Source organism: Oncorhynchus nerka, linkage group LG4, assembly GCF_034236695.1.
Source record: "Oncorhynchus nerka isolate Pitt River linkage group LG4, Oner_Uvic_2.0, whole genome shotgun sequence".
NCBI classification, from domain to species: Eukaryota; Metazoa; Chordata; class Actinopteri; order Salmoniformes; family Salmonidae; genus Oncorhynchus; species Oncorhynchus nerka.
The window spans coordinates 39607388-39630791 of record NC_088399.1 but is presented as its reverse complement, the minus strand read 5'-3'; the positions used below and the strand labels follow the sequence as shown (position 1 = coordinate 39630791).

Sequence of the window (23404 nt, the reverse complement as noted above, 5' to 3'; positions counted from 1 at the left end):
AATAAAGGTAAAATAAAAAAATTGCAGTACACACAGCCCTAATTTCCAGACACATATTTCTCACCATGTCTTTCCCCATACAACCACAACATATCTGTTTAATCTACATGAGTATAAATGTGTGATGTATTGTTGCATCAACTTTAAAAAAAAAAAACAGCATTTGGACAACTAGTAATGTGACTCTTTTTGGTTTGCCCTGAGCTCAATTGCAGTGAAAGTTGTCATATGTTTCCAAACACTCACCCAATTGGTGGAAATTCAACAGTGTTACCTTGTCTTCTTATCTAGTGTGTCTGTTCGTTGTGTCATGCCATGTTATCTCAAAGCTATTCTGGGAACACATCCGCCTGAGTCTGGGACACTATAAATTCACTAAAACTACTGTACTGTATCTCGTACATTACTTTTCGAATAAATGTATATCAATCAAATCAAATTTGATTGGTCGCATACACATATTTAGCAGATGTTATTGCGGGTGTAGCGAAATACTTGTGTTCCTAGCTCCAATAGCGCAGAAAAATCTAACAATACACAAAAATCTAAAAAGTAAAATAATGGAATTAAGAAATATTAAGATGAGCAATGTCGGAGTCCAGAGTGTGTGTGTATACCGTTGAAGTCAGAGGTTGGAGTCATTCTTTAGATTAGTGGAGTATCTGGAGCATCAGCATTTGTGGGTTCTTTTAATGGCTCAAAATGGCCAGAAACAAAGAACTTTCTTCTGAAACTCACCCGTCTATTCTTGTTCTGTGAAATGAAGGCTATTCCATGCGAGAAATTGCCAAGAAACTGAAGATCTCGTACAACGCTGTGTTCTACTCCCTTCACAGAACAGCGCAAACTGGCCCTAACCAGAATAGAAAGATGAGTGGGAGGCCCCGGTGCACAACAGAGCAGGAGGACAAGTACATTAGAGTGTCTAGTTTGAGAAACAGACGCCTCACAAGTCCTCACCTGGCAGCTTCATTAAATAGTACTCACAAAACAAAACAGTCTCAATGTCAACAGTGAAGAGGCGATGCTGGCCTTCTAGGCAGAGTTGCAAAGAAAACATTAAGATGGGCAAAAGAACACAGACACTGGACAGAGGAACTATTCACTGTTGACATTGAAACTGGTGTTTTGTAGATTTCCATCGGTCTAATGACCATTGCTTGTGTTTCTTGGCCCAAGAAAGTCTATTATTCTCATTTGTGTCCTTTAGTAGTGGTTTCTTTGCAGCAATTTGACCATGGAGGCCTGATTCACACAGTCTCCTCTAAACAGTTGATGTTAAGATGTGTCTGTTACTTGAACTCTGTGAATAATTTATTTGGGCTGCAATCTGAGGTGCAGTTAACTCTAATTAACTTATCCTCTGCAGCAGAGGTAACTCTGGGTCTTCCTTTCCTGTGGCGGTTCTCATGAGAGCCAATTTCATCATAGCGCTTGATGGTTTTTGCGACTGCACTTGAAGAAAATTTCAAAGTTCTTTAAATTTTCCGGATTGACTGACCTTCATATCTTAAAAGTAATGATGGACTGTAATTTCTCTTAGCTTATTTGAGACAAGACAAGCTCAGTTGTGTCTGTCTGGACTGGACTGTATGTTCTCCTGCGATCTCAGGTGCGGCTGGAAGTAAGGCACTTAACCCCAATCGCTCTGCATAAGAGCGTCTGCTAAATCACTAAAATCTCAATCTCAGACATGAACATATGTGTCTGGAAAGAGGGGCTGCATGTTCTCCTGTAAACAGTATCTGCCACAATGTCTACTACTGGTTTGTCTTGGAAAGCGCCTCAAGGTCGCTGAGTTACAAGTAATATAAGTAGACCCTATTTCAGAGATTTACTGTAGGTCCAGAACTTCACTTCTCATTGGCTGACAACATGAACACCCTTCAAGCAGTTTTCCTTGTGGCTTTGGGACTCTCTGTTGGTGACAAGCAGCTTCACACGATCTAATTATAATCGGGAACGTTTACCTGCAACAGTTTCAATTGCATTTTGTCATGCATAAGTCTCGATCATTATCATCATCCTCGTTAGCATTATCCAATATTTGTGAATATGTTAAATGTATTCAATGGATGAAGAAAACAAGTAAAGGGTTCAAATCTTAATATTTATATTAATCTGATCTGACCCATTCTTTATCATATTTCTTACAGCCCAGGCAACCAACCTTAACAACAGGGCCCTGTGGCAGTTCAGAGACATGATCCCCTGCACCATGCCTGATAGTTGGCCCATCTTGGACTACACTGACTACAGATGCTACTGTGGCAAGTGAGGCTCTGGTCCCCTGTGGACGATCTGGACAGGTCAGGGGTTAAGGGTCAAGGGACAAGGGTTGGGAATATGGCGATAGGGTTAAAACCATTCCAGTCCACACACATTCTATCCCAACCACTAATGAATCTGTGTTGACTTGACAGCAATGAAGGTTTTGCTTTAAAGTGTTGTTTCTTTGTTACTTATTGCTGCCACCAAGGTACTGACGAAAGTGTTGCCAGTGTGTGTTATTATGATATTGTCTCAGAGTTAGTGTGTCCTATGGTATCATCCAACGGGTGCTGTGAGGTCCATGGCAAGTGCTACAGCACAACGATGCCATGCAACACAATGAATGATGGGCCATCATTGACAATACTTACACCGAGTCCTATGCCCATGACTGTGACCAGAGCCTCAGAAAGGTCACTTGATGGTCCAAAGAGTCCCCTCACCTCTCACCTTATTCACGACAATGATTAGCAATTACTGCATTATTTATAGTACTGCTCATGGTATTCATCACACTCTTTACCTTGCTCTTTCCATGTCACTCTCTTTCTCTACCCTCCTTATTGTTCTTTCTCTCACATCCTCAGGCAACAATGACGGTTGTGAGAGGTTCATCTGCGAGTGTGACAGGAAATAAGGCCTACAGAGGACCCTGCTCCTGCTGGATATCACACAACATAGTTCAGATAGCTCCTTCACAGTGGTGTAAATTACTTAAGTGAAAATACTTTAAAGTAATACTAAAGAAGTTTTTTTCAGGTATCTATACTTTACTATTTATATTTTTGCCAACTTTTACTTCATTACATTCCTAAAAAAAAAAATGTACTTTTTACTCCATACATTTTCCCTGGCACCCAAAAGTGCTTGTTACATATTGACAGGAAAATGGTCCAATTCAGACACTTATCAAGAGAACATCCCTGGTCATCCCTACTGCCTCTGATCTGGCGGACTCACTAAACACAAATGCTTGATTTTTAAATTATGTCTGAGTGTTGGAGGGTGCCCCTGGCTATCTGTAAAAAAAAAAATACAGGTTTGCTTAATATAAGGAATTTGAAATGGTTTATACTTTTACTTTTGATACCTACAGTAAGTACATTTTAGCAATTCCATTTACTTTTGATACTTAAGTATATTTAAAACCAAATACTTTTAGACTTTTACTCAAGTATTATTTTACTTAGTGACTTTCACTAGAGTCATTTTCTGGTATCTTTACTTTTACTCAAGTATGACAATTTAGTACTTTTTCCACCACTGCTCCTTCAGTGCTCCAGGTAGCTCCTTGTTCAATTGCTTTCCCCCACTAAAACCACCTTATTTTTTCAAGTCATTACTTTTTAATTGAATCTATTTGATTGTCAGCTTTTGATGTTACCTGTTGTGTACTATATATGGTTGTGACCTACCAGCCAGAAACTCGCTCCTACCAGCCAGTAACTCGCTCCTACCAGCCAGTAACTCGCTCCTACCAGCCAGAAACTCGCTCCTACCAGCCAGAAACTCGCTCCTACCAGCCAGTAACTCGCTCCTACCAGCCAGTAACTCGCTCCTACCAGCCAGTAACTCGCGACCTACCAGCTAGTAACACACTTCGTTCTACTCTACTCTTGGATTTATTTATATTTGAGATTGTGTGGATGATAAACTAAGTAACAGATGAAACTTAATAAAGATTGAGAAACTCGCACTAGTGTCACTGTCTCTCTATTTGGATAACTGTCCACTATGGAAGTAAAGAAAGAGGGAGCCAAAGAGATTATAATTCAAACAGGGCCCAAATATTGTACTATGCAGGCCAACATTCAAACCCCCAGTAGAGGGAACCAATGTTTTCATATGTCCTAGTGACAAGTCCTCCACTTTGAGAGGAACATGCACAACATATTTTAACACCTGCCAAACTGTGGAACGCAATGTTACCAGTTCTCTGTTTGTCTGCTCAGGCCCATCTCAGGTGTGCTGCTGACAAAAGAGCTCACAGACAATAGAGTGTTCCCCCTCTTCCTCTTGTCATGGTGAAGAGCGGCAGCAATAAGCGACAAAAACACTTCACACAGCAACATAAACCCTCTGTTTAGCGAGTGGTTCCTAAATGTTAGAAGCATTCAGGTGGGACAACACTAGACTCAACAGGGGAGCTTTCAGAATGGCACTGTGAAGCAGACTGGTTGGCGGCAAATTACTGGCCTGCATTTTAGAAAAAGACCACCGACTGACATTTCATTGGGAGAGCTTTACACATGTCCAGACATTTTAACTTGGCATAGTTATTGGGTAATATGTAGTGTTTCTGTTCTTTGGAACAGCATGTGCCGTTTCATTGTGAGGTTGGAACTTGGAACATTCCACAACATGTAGGCCTACCTGTACCAGCCTGCCAGAACAGCCTGGTCTCAGACGTCAGACGTAACACAGTAAATGTAAACCCAGGACTCTCAAATTAGTATGATACCTGTATGTTATGTTTGGTTACATAAGACAGATGGTTACCTTAAGGCAAAATCTAGTGGGGCGATTGGTCGAGGTGGATGGGTGGGAAAATACAACACAAGTTAGAATCTCATCACGGACAACTGGGCCAATTGTGTACCCCCTCGTGGTTCTCTCCGACACAGCCCGGGATCAAACCCGGGTCTGTAGTGATTCCACTGTGATGCAGTGCCTTAGACCGCTGTGTCACTCGGGAGGCCCACGGACAACTTGACCATTTTAGCAACTTTTCAACTACTTTCTACTTTGAGTTACTTTGCATTTAGCTAACTCTTCCCCTAACCATTTAACCAAACTCCTAAACTTAACCCCTAGCCAAGCTAACATTTGCCAGCTAGTTAGAATTTGTAACATATACATTTTGCAAATTCCTAACATATAGTACGTTTCACCAAGTCATAACATATTGTACGAAATGGCTGATGGATATCCACAAATGAATACATACAATACGAAACATATATCATACTAAATGGAGTGTCTCGGATATACATACAGAATAATATGAAATGCTCCAAGTCCATGCTGGTCAGAACATACAATAGTGGACACATGCTGCCTTTTGAGTTGTATTTGGAAATAGAGAACTATCATGTTTATTTTTTGTGGGGAGGGGTCATGACACATGGCATCACCTTTCATGATGACCATACAATGTGAGATATCACACACTAGTTTCAGGCTGACCTATCTACCTGGAACAATTCACAACATCTTAAGTCCAAGGACATTATAGTCCTGGGGGGGAGGGTAAGAGAGAACAAATTAAAGCAGACACATCACTCTCTATTCCGAACACATGGTGACTCCACCCTAGCATGTAAACAAACACAGGCTCCAATGCTGCCATGGTAACAAACCACTTGCTGTGTTTCTACCGCCCAAGTGAGCTGATGTTCACGTTGCCGGAGGCTCTACAGCATTACCCAACAGTACTGCAGATAGTTGGGCGTGTCAGTCAAGGTGGCTCATGTGGAGGCATGCCATTGTATCACTCCTACACCCAGAACATCCATTGACATAGGCTGTTTGGAATGCATGATGTGGCAGATAGGAAGACACCCAGGGAAATCTGAGCCTTGTTGATGTAGAGCGCAATAACAAGCTTTTAGATAGTGTTCGGTAGTGGAAGCATGAGCAAACTACACACCTGACTTATATACTAATGTGGACACAACTCAAAAGCGTGATTAGTTAGGATGTTGACAACTGTGCCATACAGATTGCATACAGATTGCAAAATAGTTGGGAAGAGATTTTTGATGTACCGATTCCATGGAACAGGGTGTATGAGTTGATATATTAAACAATGCAAGATTCAAGACTTATATATAGAACTTATATATATAGAACTTATATACTCAAGACTTATTATATAGAATCCTTGCCACCAACAAAATGTTGAATATTTGGGGCATAAAATCATCGAAGCTCTGCAGAGTTTGTTGTGCGGATACAGAATCAATAGACCATTTATTTTGTTATTGCCCTCAGGTAGCCTGTTTCTGGTCTCAGGTTCAGGAATGGCTGAAAATGCATATCATTGATCTAAAATTGATCCTAGAAATAGTACTGTTAGATCTGGGGAGACCGGTTCAGTCAATTACTAATACACTAACACTCTTAGTAAAAGTATTTAACACGCAATCTGTAGATTCTATTCGATTAGATAGATTGAAATTGTACGTTAAACATCATAGCATAGCTGAAAGATATGTGTTGCATAGAAACACAAAGTGGGTGTCCCAGCAGAGATAGATGGGATGGGCTGAGGGAAGCTGAGGGTTGGTATGTGGAATTGGAGACAAGTGGGAGTGGAGTTGCTGTGAGAGAGAGAATGGTCAAAAGATCAAGGGGAAAAAAAGTCTAAATAAACATAAAAGTACATTTGAATGACATTAAGTGGCAGTGTTTTTACAACTAATGCCGGTTTGCCTGAGGCTGATGCCATGCAGGTATTTGTACACATGCAGATACACAAGCTCTCATTCAAATAAACACATACAAGAACACACATGTAATAGTGCCAGACATGCACACAAACATATACAGTTGGCATTGCTGTTATGATTTGTTGTCCTTGATGTCCTTTGTTTTAAATGTATTTTGTTTTACATTGTCGTTTCCTTTTTAGTTCGGGGTTCTTGGGGGTGGGGAATGGAATTAATTGTATTTTTTTTCTGGGGGGGTGGGAGGAGTCTGAAATGATTGAGGGACAGCTATTGGGGAACATCTTGGAGGGTTTGGATTTCACAAGATTGTGATCAAGAAAAAGGAAACTGACATTATCACTATCACGCACACCCACAAGGATGGCTCTGTTGCAGAAAGACTGATACATGTTTGATAGTGTATTGATGCCGTATGGTTTGTCCTTCATGTTCTAATACTTTAATGTTCCCCCTTTAAAACTTAAAAGCTTGATTAGTTTTAAAACGCTGCTGTTAAATCGGCTTTGGACAAAATCCTGCTCCTGCTGCATTCCATTCATGTGACAACAGAAAGAATGTGCAAGATTCCATCCACATTTGTCAAAGTAGGCTCATTTGAGTTGCTCATTTTGGTATACGTGCTTATTGTAGGGCTTAGCTTAGAGGTCTTCTGATAACTAGTATAGGAAACTGGAGGGTGGTATGTTGTCTGTTTAGCTATCCATAAAGTCAGAATTGATTTACTTCACCTTTATTTAACCAGGCAGGCCAGTTGAGAACAAGTTCTCATTTACAACTGCGACCTGGCCAAGATAACACAAAGCGACAAAAACGATTACAAACAAACGTACAGTCAATAACACTAGAACATCTGTGTGCAAATTAAGTAAGGAGGGAGGCAATACAAATCAGCCGTAGTGGCAAAGTAATTACAATTTAGCAGTTGACAAGTGATATGTGCAAGTACTAGAATGAGAACTTAATATTATTATCAAATGTTTAATAAAAATTCAAAGCACATATTACATTTGTTCAAAGGCCAGTCAGGGTGGCTGAAGTTGGAGTCTGCATGGCAGTTATAAAGAACATCCAGCCTCAGTGGGAGGGCATTTAGTTTGTACAATTAGTCCATCGTATACACCTACAAACAAAAACCTCTGGACGTTTCCCAGAAGCTCAGATACACTAAAATAATAACTTATGATCTTGGTGCTGGGAAACTCACCCACTGAAATGGGTAAAAAAAATAAACACAGGACTATATTCTGTAAGAAATACAATGGTGCAAATCAATTTCACATTAGTTGGGGCCCAGATGAGCCGTGGACGTTAAGGGCCACTACAAAGGAACACATTGTAGTCCTCATAACCTCTACCATCAGATGGGGTCGTTCCATTTTAACAGTCAATTCAATGAGTCACTTCCTCAATCAAGATTAAAAATCATTGCACATTTTCTAAGCAACAGATTGCCCAGCTGGCAGTTGAGACAGCTACTTAGATCCACACCTGAATCATCAGAAATGGCAAGGCTGGCTCGCTTCCTGACCAAACTAGGGAGAGTTCACTCTACCAGAAAGTGACAGTTATCCAGTCACCCTGAACTCTGGCTGATGAAGGCTTCTGAGGGGTGGGAGAGTTCAGGGTAAAGGGGGCTCTTCAGGCTGGTTCCCCCACTCCTTGGCCATGAGGGGGGACGTTGGAGGGAGCGGGGAGTGGTGATGCGGCGCAGTACCGGGGCTTTACTATACCCAGCCACCTCAGGCTCTACACACACACAGTAGTTCTGTCCCCCGTTGTTGTCCCAACGCAGCGCGGCCCCGCTGCCTGGCCGGAACAACACACAGAACTCCAGACGCTCGCTGGGATCCAGGTTTTGGGGGAGGGGGACATCAAAGGCAAACACGTCAGTCTCAGTGGCCCCGTAGCGCTGTTGCAGGTAGGAACAGGGGATGTCCTGGTGGCTTCGCCACGAGTCAAAGGTTACTCGCACGTACACAGTCTTCTCAAAGCTGACATTGCAGACACGCACGGTGCCACTCAGTGATCGCTCAGTCACACTGCAGCTCTCCAGCTGCACCAGGACCTCCTGCAGGCGGGCTTGGAAGGTCTTGAAGTCTGCCATGGGTTGGGGGAAGGCCAGACTTAATCTCAAGAGCTGCTGCTTCCCACCGGCAGGACCCGGCCACAGGCCCTGCGGTCTGATAGGAGGGGAGGAGGTAGAGGGGGAAGAAGAGTCAGCCCTCTGGGTCGTGAAAAAGGAGTTGTCTGGGATATATAGTCGCACTGCAGTGAGAGACAGCCCCTTAGTATCAGCAAACACTACACGCTTCTTCTTAGGGCTGGCACTGCTCCTGCGCACACAGCTCTTGGTCTCAGACCGCTCTGGGGAGGAGGAGGATGAAGATGAGGAGTGCGGCGCAGCAGTGTGAAGGCTGGCTCTGGGAGACCGGTAGTCTCTGGTGTGAAGGTGAGGTCTCAGGACCTTCAGAGGGGACACACCCTGTAGACGACAGAGGGGCAGGCTCTGGCTCAGGCACAGTCGCATGGCGAGGTCCACTGGCATGGCAGACTGCTGGGGTATGGAGTGGCCGACAAACGCATGAAACACTCTGAAGATGGAAGGAGAAAATTATGTTGAGAAATGGGGATGCATCCCCCCCACCCAAAAAATATATGTATATAACATCTACAAATGTGTTGGTGAGATCCAATGGATTAGTGAACACTTACTGTGTACAGTTCATTCTCAGACTGGACGTTGTATGGAGTAGAGCTAAAAGTTGTTCTAGCAAAGATCAGAATGATATCTGTGAACAAGAAAAACACCAAATGTAAAACTCTATCTATAATGATACTGTTAAAACCCTAGTGTCATGGACAGACAGCATCTGACACACTTCAACAAGATTACATTTTTTTGAGTTTCTGAGATGATTAAAACCCAAACTACACTATGGAAGTTTAGGATGTAGCATACATTTTAAGAAGCTGTTTTGATTAGTAATAACTTACTTTAAAAAATAGGCATGTGTAAAGTTAGTGTAACACCAGTGAAGGTAACACTATAAACACCAGTGACTGTGACAAATGTGCAGACAAGATGCATAGCTAAAATGGCACCCATAGTAGCTTGAACCACAATTCTTAAAATGTAAATAAAATCACTTAATCATATGATTCGATCAATTAAAATGTCCTTTCCCCTGACTATAAAACCACTGACACATCTTAAGGCCTTGCATGAAATGACCAAATTTCTAGAACGCACACCTATGATGTGCTTAAAAAAAAAGGCCCTGCCTCCAATGAACATTTGACCCAGGAAAAAGTTGTAGGGGGATGTTGATTTTATTAAAAAAGGGTATGCTAACATCAGTGATATGGAATTGAGGCAGCTATTCCCGGAAATTATTTTACATTAGTAATAGTTAAGTAGTCAACTAAATAAAGCTAATTACTTCTGTATGACATTTAAAGAGATTTTTTTATTTTTTTTAAAACACAAAGTATGTCTCTAGACCTCAACTCATGACCCCAGAGATTAGCCAATTTAATGCTACTGATCCTGTTCTACAACATAAATGAAATTGTTTGTAATTTAACTTAAAACACTTCAATTTAAACAAAAAAACATTGCCAGTCAAACACTTGTGGGACAGGAGAGCCACTGTTTTCGTAGAACGACCCAGTTAACGAACTATAAAAACTAAACTCATGGACAAACATATTTCATTCGAAGTAGCCCTAACTTGTGAAAAAAAAAAACGTAAAAAAATAAGAATAAGCGTAGGTTACTTACGGAATATTCACTCCAAAATCACTCGAATAAAGTCCATCTGTAATTGGCTTGAAGAACAGAGAATAAACACACTGAATACCTTCGGAATATCACCTCCCAGTTGTTTCCATTCTAAACGTTGTTACAGTATCAACCCTTTCGACGGCTCATGTGAATGTTCTCTCAAGACATCCAAGGGCTATTTAATGAGATACTACTCGTGAGTCGCGCCCCCAGCAGTTGAGTCTTCACGTGAACCGTGTGGTTTAACCAATCAAATGTCTCCTGTCTCCACCTTCGTCAAACGGAGCTTCCTGTATGAATGAAGTGTGGCACGATCAAATTAATCTAATGTAGCAGACTGGTCTAATAGACTAGACGTAACATAATAGGCTAAATGTAAATCCGAGACAATCAAATTAAATATGTTATGTTTGGTATGGTTACATAACGTACATTACGTGTAACACGCATATTGAATCTAATGAAGGACAACTGCAGCATTTGAGCTATTTAGACATGTTGCAACTACCTACAACTTTTCACTACTTACTTAGTGTGTTAGCTAACCCTTCCCCTAACTCTAACATTAACCCTAACGTTAGACACCTAGTTAACGTTAGTCACAACAAATTGTAATTTGTAACATATTATATGAAATGGATGATGAACATCAACAAATATATACATACCAATTGGACAACATACATATTTACATTTACTATGTTATGTCTATCCATGAGTCCAGGTTGCAGCTAGCAGGCAAAAATAAATGTCAGAAACAAGATCCCCTACATACCAGGGCATTCTTCTTCTTTGGGGTTTAACGGCAGTTGGCATCCAACATGTTGCATTACCACCCCCAACTGGACTATAATTTAAACTTTGACCTACAAAACGGAAAAAAGTCACACACAATAAAACATTTTTTTTTAAATAATACAAATAAAAAAATACAGTTCCAACTAACCCTACACTCATGAAAAATCCACTACCCCATTCCACTACTTTGAACCTATATATATTTTTCTTCCCACCTTTATTTAACCAGGTAGGCTACTTGAGAACAAGTTCTCATTTACAACTGCGACTTGGCCAAGATAAAGCATAGCAGTGTGAACAGACAACAACACAGAGTTACACATGGAGTAAACAATAAACAAGTCAATAACACAGTAGAAAAAAAGAGTCTATATCCATTGTGTGCAAAAGGCATGAGGAGGTAGGCGAATAATTACAATTTAGCAGATTAACACTGGAGTGATAAATGATCAGATGAACATGTGCAAGTAGAGATACTGGTGTGCAAAAGAGCAGAAAAGTAAATAAATAAAAACAGTATGGGGATGAGGTAGGTAAATTGGGTGGGCTATTTACAGATGGACTATGTACAGCTGCAGCGATCAGTTACAGTGCCTTGCGAAAGTATTCGGCCCCCTTGAACTTTGCGACCTTTTGCCACATTTCAGGCATCAAACATAAAGATATAAAACTGTATTTTTTTGTGAAGAATCAACAACAAGTGGGACACAATCATGAAGTGGAACGACATTTATTGGATATTCCAAACTTTTTTAACAAATCAAAAACTGAAAAACTGGGCGTGCAAAATTATTCAGCCCCCTTAAGTTAATACTTTGTAGCGCCACCTTTTGCTGCGATTACAGCTGTAAGTCGCTTGGGGTATGTCTCTATCAGTTTTGCACATCGAGAGACTGAATTTTCTTCCCATTCCTCCTTGCAAAACAGCTCGAGCTCAGTGAGGTTGGATGGAGAGCATTTGTGAACAGCAGTTTTCAGTTCTTTCCACAGATTCTTGATTGGATTCAGGTCTGGACTTTGACTTGGCCATTCTAACACCTGGATATGTTTATTTTTGAACCATTCCATTGTAGATTTTGCTTTATGTTTTGGATCATTGTCTTGTTGGAAGACAAATCTCCGTCCCAGTCTCAGGTCTTTTGCAGACTCCATCAGGTTTTCTTCCAGAATTTTGCACGCCCAATTTTTCAGTTTTTGGTTTGTTAAAAAAGTTTGAAATATCCAATAAATGTCGTTCCACTTCATGATTGTGTCCCACTTGTTGTTGATTCTTCACAAAAAAATACAGTTTTATATCTTTATGTTTGAAGCCTGAAATGTGGCAAAAGGTCGCAAAGTTCAAGGGGGCCGAATACTTTCGCAAGGCACTGTAGCTGCTCTGATAGCAGATGTTTAAAGTTGGTGAGGGAAATATAATTACATATTCTAGGTCGGAACTATCCAGGGTGGTGATGCTAGTCGGGCGTGCGGGTGCAGGCAGCGAACGGTTGAAAAGCATGCATTTGGTTTTACTGGCGTTTAAGAGCAGTTGGAGGCCACGGAAGGAGTGTTGTAGGGCATTGAAGCTCGTTTGGAGGTTAGATAGCGCAGTGTCCAAGGAAGGGCCAGAAGTATACAGAATGGTGTCGTCTGCGTAGAGGTGGATCAGGAAATCGCCAGCAGCAAGAGCAACATCATGGATATATACAGAGAAAAGAGTCGGCCCGAGAATTGAACCCTGTGGTACCCCCATAGAGCCTGCCAGAGGATCGGACAACCTGCCCTCCGATTTGACACACTGAACTTTGTCTGCAAAGTAGTTGGTGAACCAGGCAAGGCAGTCATTAGAAAAACCGAGGCTACTGAGTCTGCCGATAAGAATATGGTGGTTGACAGAGTCGAAAGCCTTGGCCAGGTCGATGAAGACGGCTGCACAGTACTGTCTATCTGTGCCTGCACCATACCAACGGCTCGAGAGGACCGGACACCAACACTCAACACACCCTGTAACTCTTCTGAAGTCAAATCTCGTATACCCAAATACTTCTCTGCAGCTGCCTACATCTATTTTCTATGATTAAGTTCCATTTCTGCGGCACAGTTGATAACCATTGCTATGAACGCTAAGAAGCCAACCTTACTGAAGCATATATCACTCGTTGGCCTAGCCCTCTGTGCTGGCACAGATCTGCTAGTCACAGGGATCCTCTCTGGATCCCTCACTCTTGACCCTTCCTCCTCCACTTTCATCCCTTCCTCAGCATACTACACCTTCTGCACTACTCTGACTCTGGCCACCTCAACCTGCCTCTCTTACACTGGACACTTCCAATCCCCAGCAACAAGGGCACCCCAACATTTCGCCCAACAAGCAAGGATTTGTTTTTGGAGGTCAATGAGAAAGTGTCAAATTTGGTCAGCAAAAAAATTAATGGCTTATTTGCTATGTGAGGTTTACTTGATCTATTAGATGTTTCATAATGCTTAAATTGTTACGTGTGTACTGATAAAAGTAGGACACATGATATCCCAGCAACTTTGAGAAAAAACACTTTTGTCTCGAGAAGGCTATGCATATTCATGGCATGAGGCTAGTAGCATAGCATCTTTCTCCATTTAATACAGGTGGTTGATGTCAACAATCCTCATCGAATATTCAAATAAGGATTACAATGATTAGATGTATCCACCAATCCAAATAAAGGATAGTCGGGAGCTAGAGAGCCTGCCGTGCTGCTTTGTGAACAATGGCTCCCATTGTTAGGGCATAGAGACATGTACACTATATATACAAAAGTATATGGAAACGCCTAAAATGAGTGGATTCGGCTATTTCAGCCACACCCATTTCTGACAGGTGTATAAAATCGAGCACAAAGCCATGCAATCTCCATTGACAAACATTGGCAGTAGAATGGCCTCACTGGAGAGCTCAGAGACTTTCAACGTGGCCCCATCATAGGATGCCTCCTTTCCAACAAGTAAGTTAGTCAAATGTATGCCTTGCTAGAACTGTCCCGGTGAACTGTAAGTGCTGTTTTTGTGGAAGTGGAAACATCTAGCAGCAACAATGGCTCAGCCGCAAAGTGGTAGGCCACACAAGCTCCTAGAACGGGACTGCCGAGTGCTGAAGTGCATAGCGTGTAAAATCTCTTGTCCTTGGTTGCAACACTCACTATCGAGTTCCGAACTGCTTCTGGAAGCAACATCAGCACAATAACTGTTTGTCGGGAACTTCATGAAAGGGTTTTCCATGGCCGAGCAGCCTAGGATTATCATGCGCAATGCCAATCTTCTGCTGGAGTGGTGTAAAGCTCGCTGGCATTGAACTCTGGAGCAGTGGAAATGTGTTCTCTGGAGTGATGAATAACGCTTCACCAGATGCCAGAAGAACGCTACCTACCCAAAAACATAGTGCCAACTGTAAAATTTGGTGGGGGAGGAACCATGGTCTGGGGCTGTTTTTCATGGTTCGAACTAGGCCTCTTAGTTCCAGTGAAGAGAAATCTTAACGCTACAGCATACAATGACATTCAAGATGATTTTGTGCTTCCAACCTCGAGGCCCTTCCCTGCTTCAGCATGACAATGCCCCCCGTGCACAAAGCAAGGTCCAGACAAAAATGGTTTGTCGAGATCGGGGTGGAAGAACATTACTGGCCTGCACAGCACCCTGACCTCAACCCCATCGAACACCTTTGGGATGAATTGGAACGCGACCGCAAGCCAGGCCTAATTACCCAGCATCAGTGCCCGACTTCACTAATGCTCTTGTAGCTGAATGGAAGCAAGTGCACTATTTGGGGTGTTTTTACTATCTCCCTACATAATTCTGATTGACGAGAGTGTGTTTCAGACATAACTATTCCACTATAGCTAATATTTTTTATCATATATTATAAACGTTAGTAGTATATTTTTCTTCTACTGTGTATATGTCATACATTACTGTTCCTTCATACTGCTGTGTAAACTCACCTCGGTTTCCGGAGCAAATAAACTGTCTTGAATACAAGCCATATCTACTTATTTGCTATATTGACAGACTAATCTGTTTTATTAATGCATGTTTATTTGCCAACAAATTAACGTTTAAATGATTTGCGTTGTTTGTTTCTATGTTCTGTTTGGTCAGTGTGTGATATGAGTGGGCATTCTATGTTGTATGTCTAGTTTGTCAATTTCTATGTGTTTTGGCCTGATATGGTTCTCAATCAGTGGCAGGTGTTTGTCGTTGTCTCTGATTGGAACCATATTTAGGTAGCCTGTTTTGTATTGTCGTTTGTGGGTTATTGTCTATGTGATGTTGCATGTTAGCACTCATTTTCTATAGTAGTTAGTTGTTCCGGCTTTTCATTAAATCATGTATTCACACCACGTTGCGCTTTGGTCTCCTCAATACGACGATTGTGACACCCTGCATGATTTGTTTTAGAAGTAAGATTGAAGCTAGTTTATCCAAATACATATCATGAATATCACAATAAATTGGTCCAGAAGTTGAAGTCAACACTTTATTGGTTTCTGATGCAGCTGGAATCAGTCACTTCTCAGTACACTTGTAAAATAAATGATATAAAACACCATAATATACATATGTACAACAGCTAGAAATATCTAATCGTCCAACATCAGAGCCCAACTTCACCAATGCTCTTGTAGCTGAATGGAAGAAAGTCCCCCAGCAATGTTCCAACATCTAGTGGAAAGCCGTCCCAGAAGAGTGGAGGCTGTTATAGCAGCAAAGGGGGGGGGGGACCAACTCCATATTAATGCCCATGATTTTGGAAAGAGATGTTTCTGTACAGCACTTTGTGACATTGGCTGATGTAAAAAGGGATTTACAAATCAATTTGATTGAAATTTGATTGATGTTCGACGAGCAGGTGTCCACATACATTTGGTCATGTAGTGTATCTTATCAGTATATCCATCTTTGTCTAGTATGTTCCACATACCCAACAACCAGATGTTCCAGTTTTCAGGGAACATGGGAGCAGCTATATGGACACGCCTGGTTTCCAAATTGATGACGTATGTTGCGCAACTGAGACTCAAGTGGAGATGAATGGATTCGGTTCAGTCAGTTGTCCTGATAAGCCATGCTCTTCCCAGCTAGCTGGCAACAACAGCAGCATGGCTCTGGTTAATTAAAGGGATACTTCACCGCTAGACATTATTTGGGGTGTTTTTACTATCTCCCTACATAATTCTGATTGACGAGAGTGTGTTTCAGACATAACTATTCCACTATAGCTAATATTTTTTATCATATATTATAAACGTTAGTAGTATATTTTTCTTCTACTGTATATATGTCATACATTACTGTTCCTTCATACTGCTGTGTTTAAATGATACACCAGCTCCCTGCATGACTTGTTTTAGAAGTAAGATTGAAGCTAGTTTATCCAAATACATTTCATGAATATCACAGTGAATTGATCCAGAAGTTGAAGTCAACACTTTACTGGTTTCTGATGCAGCTGGAATCAGTTACTTCTCAGTACACTTGTAAAATAGATGATATAAAACACCATAATATACATATGTACAACAGCTAGCAATATCTAATCGCCCAACATCAGAGCCCAACTTCACCAATGCTCTTGTAGCTGAATGGAAGAACGTGTCCTCAGCAATGTTCCAACATCTAGTGGAGAGCGTTGATGGTTAGATGGTTAGTCGGAGAGCGTTGATGCACAGCTATTTTCAGGTCTCTCCAGAGATGTTCGATCAGGTTCAAGTCTGGGCTCTGGCTGGGCCACTCAAGAACATTTAAAGACTTGTCCAGAAGCCACCCCTGCATTGTATTGGCTGTGTGCTTAGGATCGTTGTCCTGTTGGAAGGTGAACCTTCTCCCCAGAGGTTCTGAGCAGGTTTTCATCAGATCTCGCTGTACTTTGCTCCGTTCATCTTTCCCTCGATCCTGACTAGTCTCTCAGTCACTTCCACTGAAAAACATCCCCACAACATGATGCTGCCACCACCATACTTCACCAAAGGGATGGTGCCAGGTTTCCTCCAGACATTCAGGCCAAAGAGTTGAATCTTGGTTTCATCAGACCAGAGAATCTTGTTTCTCATGGTTTGAGAGTCTTTCGGTGCCTTTTGGCAATCTCCAAATAGGCTGTCATGTGCCTTTTACTGAGGAGTGACTTCCGTCTGGCCCCTCTACCATAAAGGCCTGATTGGTGGAGTGCTGCAGAGATGGTTGTCCTTCTGGAAGGTTCTCCCATCTCCACAGAAGAACTCCAGAGCTTCTTGGTCACCTCCCTTCTCCCAAGGCCCTTCTCCCCCAATTGCTCAGTTTGGCTGGGCGGCCAGCTCTAGGAAGTATTGGTAGTTCCTAACTTCTTCTGTTTAAGAATGATTGAGGCCATTGTTTCCTAGGGGACCTTCAATGCTGCAGGCATTTTATGGTACCCTTCTCCAGATCTGTGCCTCGACAGTATCCTGTCTTTGAGCTCTACGGACAATTCCTTTGACCTCATGGATTGGTTTTTACTTTGACATGCACTGTCAACTGTGAAACCTTATATAGACAGGTGTGTGCCTTCCGAATCATGTCCAATCAATTTAATTTACCACAGGTGGACTTCAATCAAGTTGTAGAAACATCTCAAGGATGATAAATGGAAACAGGATGCACCTGAACTTAATTTCAAGTCTCATAGCAAAGAGTCTCAATACTTATGAGGTATTTCTGTTTTTTATATGTAATACATTGGCAAACATTTCTAAAAAACTGTTTTCCCTTCATCATTATGGAGTGTTGTGTGTAGATTGCTGAGGATTTTTTTATTTAAAAAAATCTATTTTAGAATAAGGCTGTAATGTAACAAAATGTGGAAAAGGTGAATGGGTCTGAATACTTCCCGAAGGCACTGTTCATCCAGGGTGACTTCTAGGATAGATATGTAGTTATTTATGACAGTTAAAAACTAGTCATGTAAAACCTGATGCTTATTAAGAGCTTAACGTTTCTAACAGGGCTTTTGGGTGTGTCTGGGCAAGATCTTTGAGGGAGTTGATTGGTTGCATTCAGATTAAACTGGACCTTTTATTTCAACCTTACCTCAGCTGACCTCTCACCCCCAGACATAGAAGCAAAGCTGCACTGAACGTCTCGACGGAGTGACTGGCTGATGCATGCATGTCTACTGCATGGACACTTTCACTGGTGAGCTCACACCTAGTCTATGAGTAAGGTTAGTCTGTCAATCTGTCTATATTATTTATGTTTATCCATCTGTCTGCTGATCTTCCTACTTGTCTGCCTATGTGCCAGTCTCTGAGCCTAATATGCCCTGGGAAAAATTGGTTCTTGTTCTAGGCTAAAACAATTATTTTCTCTCCCAATACAGTATGTTTCAATGATGACAAATAGCTGGGAAGAATAGGAGAAAAGTAGTCTTATCCCACGTATATCCCTAGATAGATTACTCTGTCTCTGAATATCAGAACTGGTCATTGATTTTTGTTTTTTACATGTATAAATTAACTGTAAATTGCACTGTGATCCAAGAGACTCTTCTCAGAAGAAAGCATTGCTGGGTTATTATATTTAATAGACACAGACATTAGAGGAGACAGCTGAACCTTTCACCTTCAACCTGCACCAAACAAGCTATACAAAATTAAACTGGGGGCATAAATAATCTCACTAAAGGCTGATGGAGTATCTGCTCTCTGATATCTCAACCTTCAATAGAGAAGTGGAATAGTGCATCAAGATGGAGAGTGGCAGGTGATACCAGAGGTGATACCAGATGTGATACTAGAAGTGCCAGATTTATAAAGACAAAGAAAATTCTTAAGCGACCATATCTGAAAGTCTGGAACGGATGTTCCGGGTCAATTAGCTGGGCACTGGGGATTTACTGCAAATCATGGATAAGGGGAAGATTATTGAGCAATACAAACAAGTTGACTATTTACAGGATGTAGATGCTTGCTAACAGAGATGGCACCACAGGTCCCAGAGTGGTGTGGCAAACTGAACATTCTGGGGCAGTTGTTTTTCCTGATCTGGTAACCTAACCAGGTAAAACCTTGGACCTTAAACTCTATGACGTGATAAATCTGTTGTAAAAAGTTTGAATATATGAATATAATATGAGTTTTTCTAATCAGGTCACATTGTTAAAAAAAAACTCCTGGCCTTGAGGAGGATGAAAACCCTGTAAAACTGCAGCAAACTTGTACTTGTTCTTATGAATTATATTTTAAAGAAGGGGACTAGGTGGGTTTCCTATACACAGAGAAAGCAACATGATTGGACAATACAACTCACAACGCTGAGCTTGCTTTATGCAGTTTTACATCGTGTAGTCCTGCCCTATGCAACTGTAGGCCTAATTAAACATGAGTCTATTGACACACAGATGCATCAACCTAAGTAACATAATACAAAAATCCCCATCAAAATCCATCAAATTAAGCTAGAGCTTTTGTTTTCATGGGCTGCATCTCAATCTATCGCATCTGCCTACGGCGGACTTCCGCATCTGCGGTGGAAGGTGGCCGAGCTACAGCGGTGTTTTTCACTTTTGTTTAGCTTCCGAATCTCCCCACTGTGGAAAGGGGAGATAATCACGGGCACAGTAGTGTTATCCATTTTGCTCTACAACCCCCACAAGTGTCACGTGACTCGTCTGAAGGTAACTGGTACCGTTTGAAAAAATGAATGGAAGTATGGAGGTAGTTTTGTGCCTGCCCCAAAACGGTTAAATAAACTAATATTTTTAAAAAGCAGCATGAGGGAAGACATTATAAACACAACTTCTTTGTTTCTATAAAAACAATTGGAAGTGCTATAGACACAAATGAGATTTATGTTGTCTAGCCAGCAAAAACTGCATTCCCTAATCATGATGTAGCCATGAATCACTTTGTTCCCGCCTACACCCGTGAAACGGACTGCAGTGCTTAAAATCAGACATAATGTACCAGGCAAAAGTTGGGACACACCTACTCATTCAAGGATTTCTCTTTATTTTTACTATTTTCTACATTGTAGAATAATAGTGAAGACACATATGGAATCATGTAGTAACCAGAAAAGTGTTAAACAAATCAAAATATGCTTTAGATTCTTCAAAGTAGCCACCCTTTGCCTTGATGACAGCTTTGCACACTCTTGGCATTCAACCAGCTTCATGAGGTAGTCACCTGGAATGCAGTTAAATTAACAGGTGTGCCTTGTTAAAAGTTAGTTTGTGGAATTTCTTTCCTTCTAATGTGTTTGAGCCAATCAGTTGTGTTGTGACAAAGTAGGGGTGATGTACAGAAGAAAGCCCTATTTGGTAAGAGACCATGTCCATATTATGGCAAGAACAGCTCAAATAACCAGAGAAACGACAGTCCATCATTACTTTAAGACATGGAGGTCAGTCAATGCGGAAAATGTCAAGAACTTTGAAAGTTTCATGAAGTGCAGTCGCAAAAACCATCAAGCACTATGATGAAACTGGCTCTCATGGGGACCACCACAGGAAGAGAAGACCCAGAGTTAGCTCTGCAACAGAGGGTCAAGAAACACCAGCAATGGACATTAGACCGGTGGAAATCTGTCCTTTGGTCTGATGAGTCCAAATTTGAGACTTTTGGTTCAAACCGCTGTGTCTTTGAGACGCAGAGTAGGTGAATGGATGATCTCTGCATGTGTGGTTCCCACCGTGAAGCATGGAGGAGGAGGTGTGATGGTGTGTGGGGTGCTAAATGGGTCCTAAATTTCTAAATCCAATAGCTAAATGATCCATGATCTGACCATTTTAAAACAATTCCATATGTCAGCTTAGAAACCAATACAGCATGTTAGATCGCTAATGTTTAGGTGTAAGGGCTGCTACATTTCTGTAATAGTTTTTGCTTGTGTCTGTCAGGAGTAATGTGCTATCATGTTTGCTAAATAAATACAGAGGGGAAGTGTAAAGTGCACCTTGAGATTTGTGCAGGCCCGCGTGACCTGCTATTTCAGTGAATCATATTGATCAAGACCAATGATGTATATAAACCCTGGATTGATGATGCTGTGTATTGGCCAGTGAAATGCTTTAAAGCTACTGGTTGGCCATGTTGGCAGGCCCCAGAAGAAACAATCCTCCATGGCAGAGTTTCCCAAACTTGGTCCTGGGGCCCCACCTGGGTGCACATTTTGGTTTTTGCCCTAGCACTACACAGCTAATTCAAATAACCAACTCATCGTCAAGATTTGATTATAAGAATCAGCTGTATAGTGCTAGAGCAACAACCAAAACGTGCACCCAGGGGCGGCCCCCTAGACCGAGTTTCACACGGAAACCGTGTTTCATAGGAATTCATGGAATTCTACAGTATTTAAAATAAATGTTAAAAGGATAAAATTACATTAATTGAATTGTTTTTGTTGTTGTAGTGGGGACAGTAACATTAGAACTTCCAAAATACATTTTTTAAATGTTCTATTTTTATGTTTAGCTCACACAATATCACTTAAAAGTATGCATTAAGGAGTCTGTAATAGAATAAACGTGGCACAAAAACAAATGTATATTTTAATAAATGCATTTCTACAGCTTCCAAAATATGTTTTACAACGGTGGAGGAGTGCCAAGATGGAAGCATGGTGGCTTCAAAACAGAGCCCCCTGTAAGTCATCTATCGCATATATAAATCATTGGTTAAGAAAGCAAAGAGCCTGCAGCAGCACTCCGATGTGAAGGACAGAGAAATTGTGTGCAATTAGACAAATCATGACCAAATTGGTACAATAAAAAACATAACTCTGCCCCTCATTTAACGCATTGCATATATTTGATTAAACTAAATCAAAGTGGTGTGGCGCCTGATTGAAAAGTGCTGTGGCAAATGTTGCCTCGCCACACGTTTTCCGGCGCCCCTGTTTGCTAATGTGATTGATTACATTGTTAGGGGGGTGCTTCTAAACACCCCAGCAATAAAACACCCTGGGTTTGTTATTAAAGAGAAGTGAAAAAAGAAAACGTACCAATATTAACCACAGAAGAGTGAATATGACTCATGATCATAATGGGAGTCCAGGTAGGTCTACTGGCAAAATCAGTGATCAATAGAGAACTTGGGAGGACCTGAATAAAGGGAATGTGACATTTGCCCTGATGAGCCCACATGGTTCTTTCAGTAAATTAGAATTCTCAGATAACAGAATGGACTGTGTCTCTTGAGCCAAATCGATGTTCCACATTTGGTCAAGTAATCCCCATTGATTCACTTTAACCGGCAAATGCAATTGATTACAAGGCAGTTTTACACTTGAAAATTATTGATTTCTGAGAGCCTATACAACCCTCCACCTCCCTACCACCACCAGCTATAATAACCTCATAAGGCTTGTCATTGGAACTCCTTTCTCCCAGCAGGGTGTCGATGCCAGCAGCCCCGCATAGGGCTACCTGCCATCATATCATCTGGCTCCAAGGATCTTCCCTCGGAGATGAGGCCATTGCCTAAACTATTTAATAAAATGTCATATTGTATTCTGTCTCTGCTGTCCATTCTGTTAAGCCTGTACTAGATTGGACTAAATTACCAACAGAGTGTAAATGTCTGTGTGTGTGTGTGTCTTCGTGTGCATGTGTGAGTCATGAGTGTGTGTCTGCATGTGAAAATCACCTCCCAGTTCTTTCCATTCGAAATATTGTTACGGTATCGATCACACCTTTCGACGCTCAATGTGAATGATTTCTCTCACAAGACATTTAAGTGCTATTTTAATGAGATGCTACTCGTACCACTAGCTTTTGATTCTTCATGTGATCCGTGTCGCATTTAACCAATCAAATGTTTCCAGTCTCCACCCTGGCCAATCAGAGCAGCTAGGTGTGACATTTCATGTCATTAATCAATACTATTACCGCACACCCTCTGTTGTGAGCCAATTTAAAACATATTTTTAAAAAGCAGCATTAGGGAAGACATTATAAACACAACTTCTTTGTTTCTATAAAAACAATTGGAAGTGCTATAGACACAAATGAGATTTATGTTGTCTAGCCAGCAAAAACTACATTCCCTAATCTTGATGTAGCCATGAATCACTTTGTTCCCGCCTACGCCTGTGAAACGGACTGCAGTGCTTAAAGTCAGACATAATGTTCCAG

The 23404-nt window shown here is 41.3% G+C and overlaps 1 protein-coding gene across 1 annotated transcript; it reads right to left on the bottom strand.

The window, feature by feature from the left end:
* Window positions 1-7684: 7684 nt before the first annotated feature.
* LOC115128912 (protein phosphatase 1 regulatory subunit 3C-B-like) lies at window positions 7685-10826 on the bottom strand. Its single transcript, XM_029659052.2, has 3 exons — window positions 10504-10826; window positions 9435-9511; window positions 7685-9313 (listed from the first exon to the last, which is right to left on the bottom strand). Exons 2-3 carry the CDS (start codon window positions 9446-9448, stop codon window positions 8296-8298), a joined length of 1032 nt encoding a protein of 343 aa, XP_029514912.1. The 5' UTR covers window positions 9449-9511; window positions 10504-10826; the 3' UTR covers window positions 7685-8295.
* Window positions 10827-23404: the final 12578 nt, after the last annotated feature.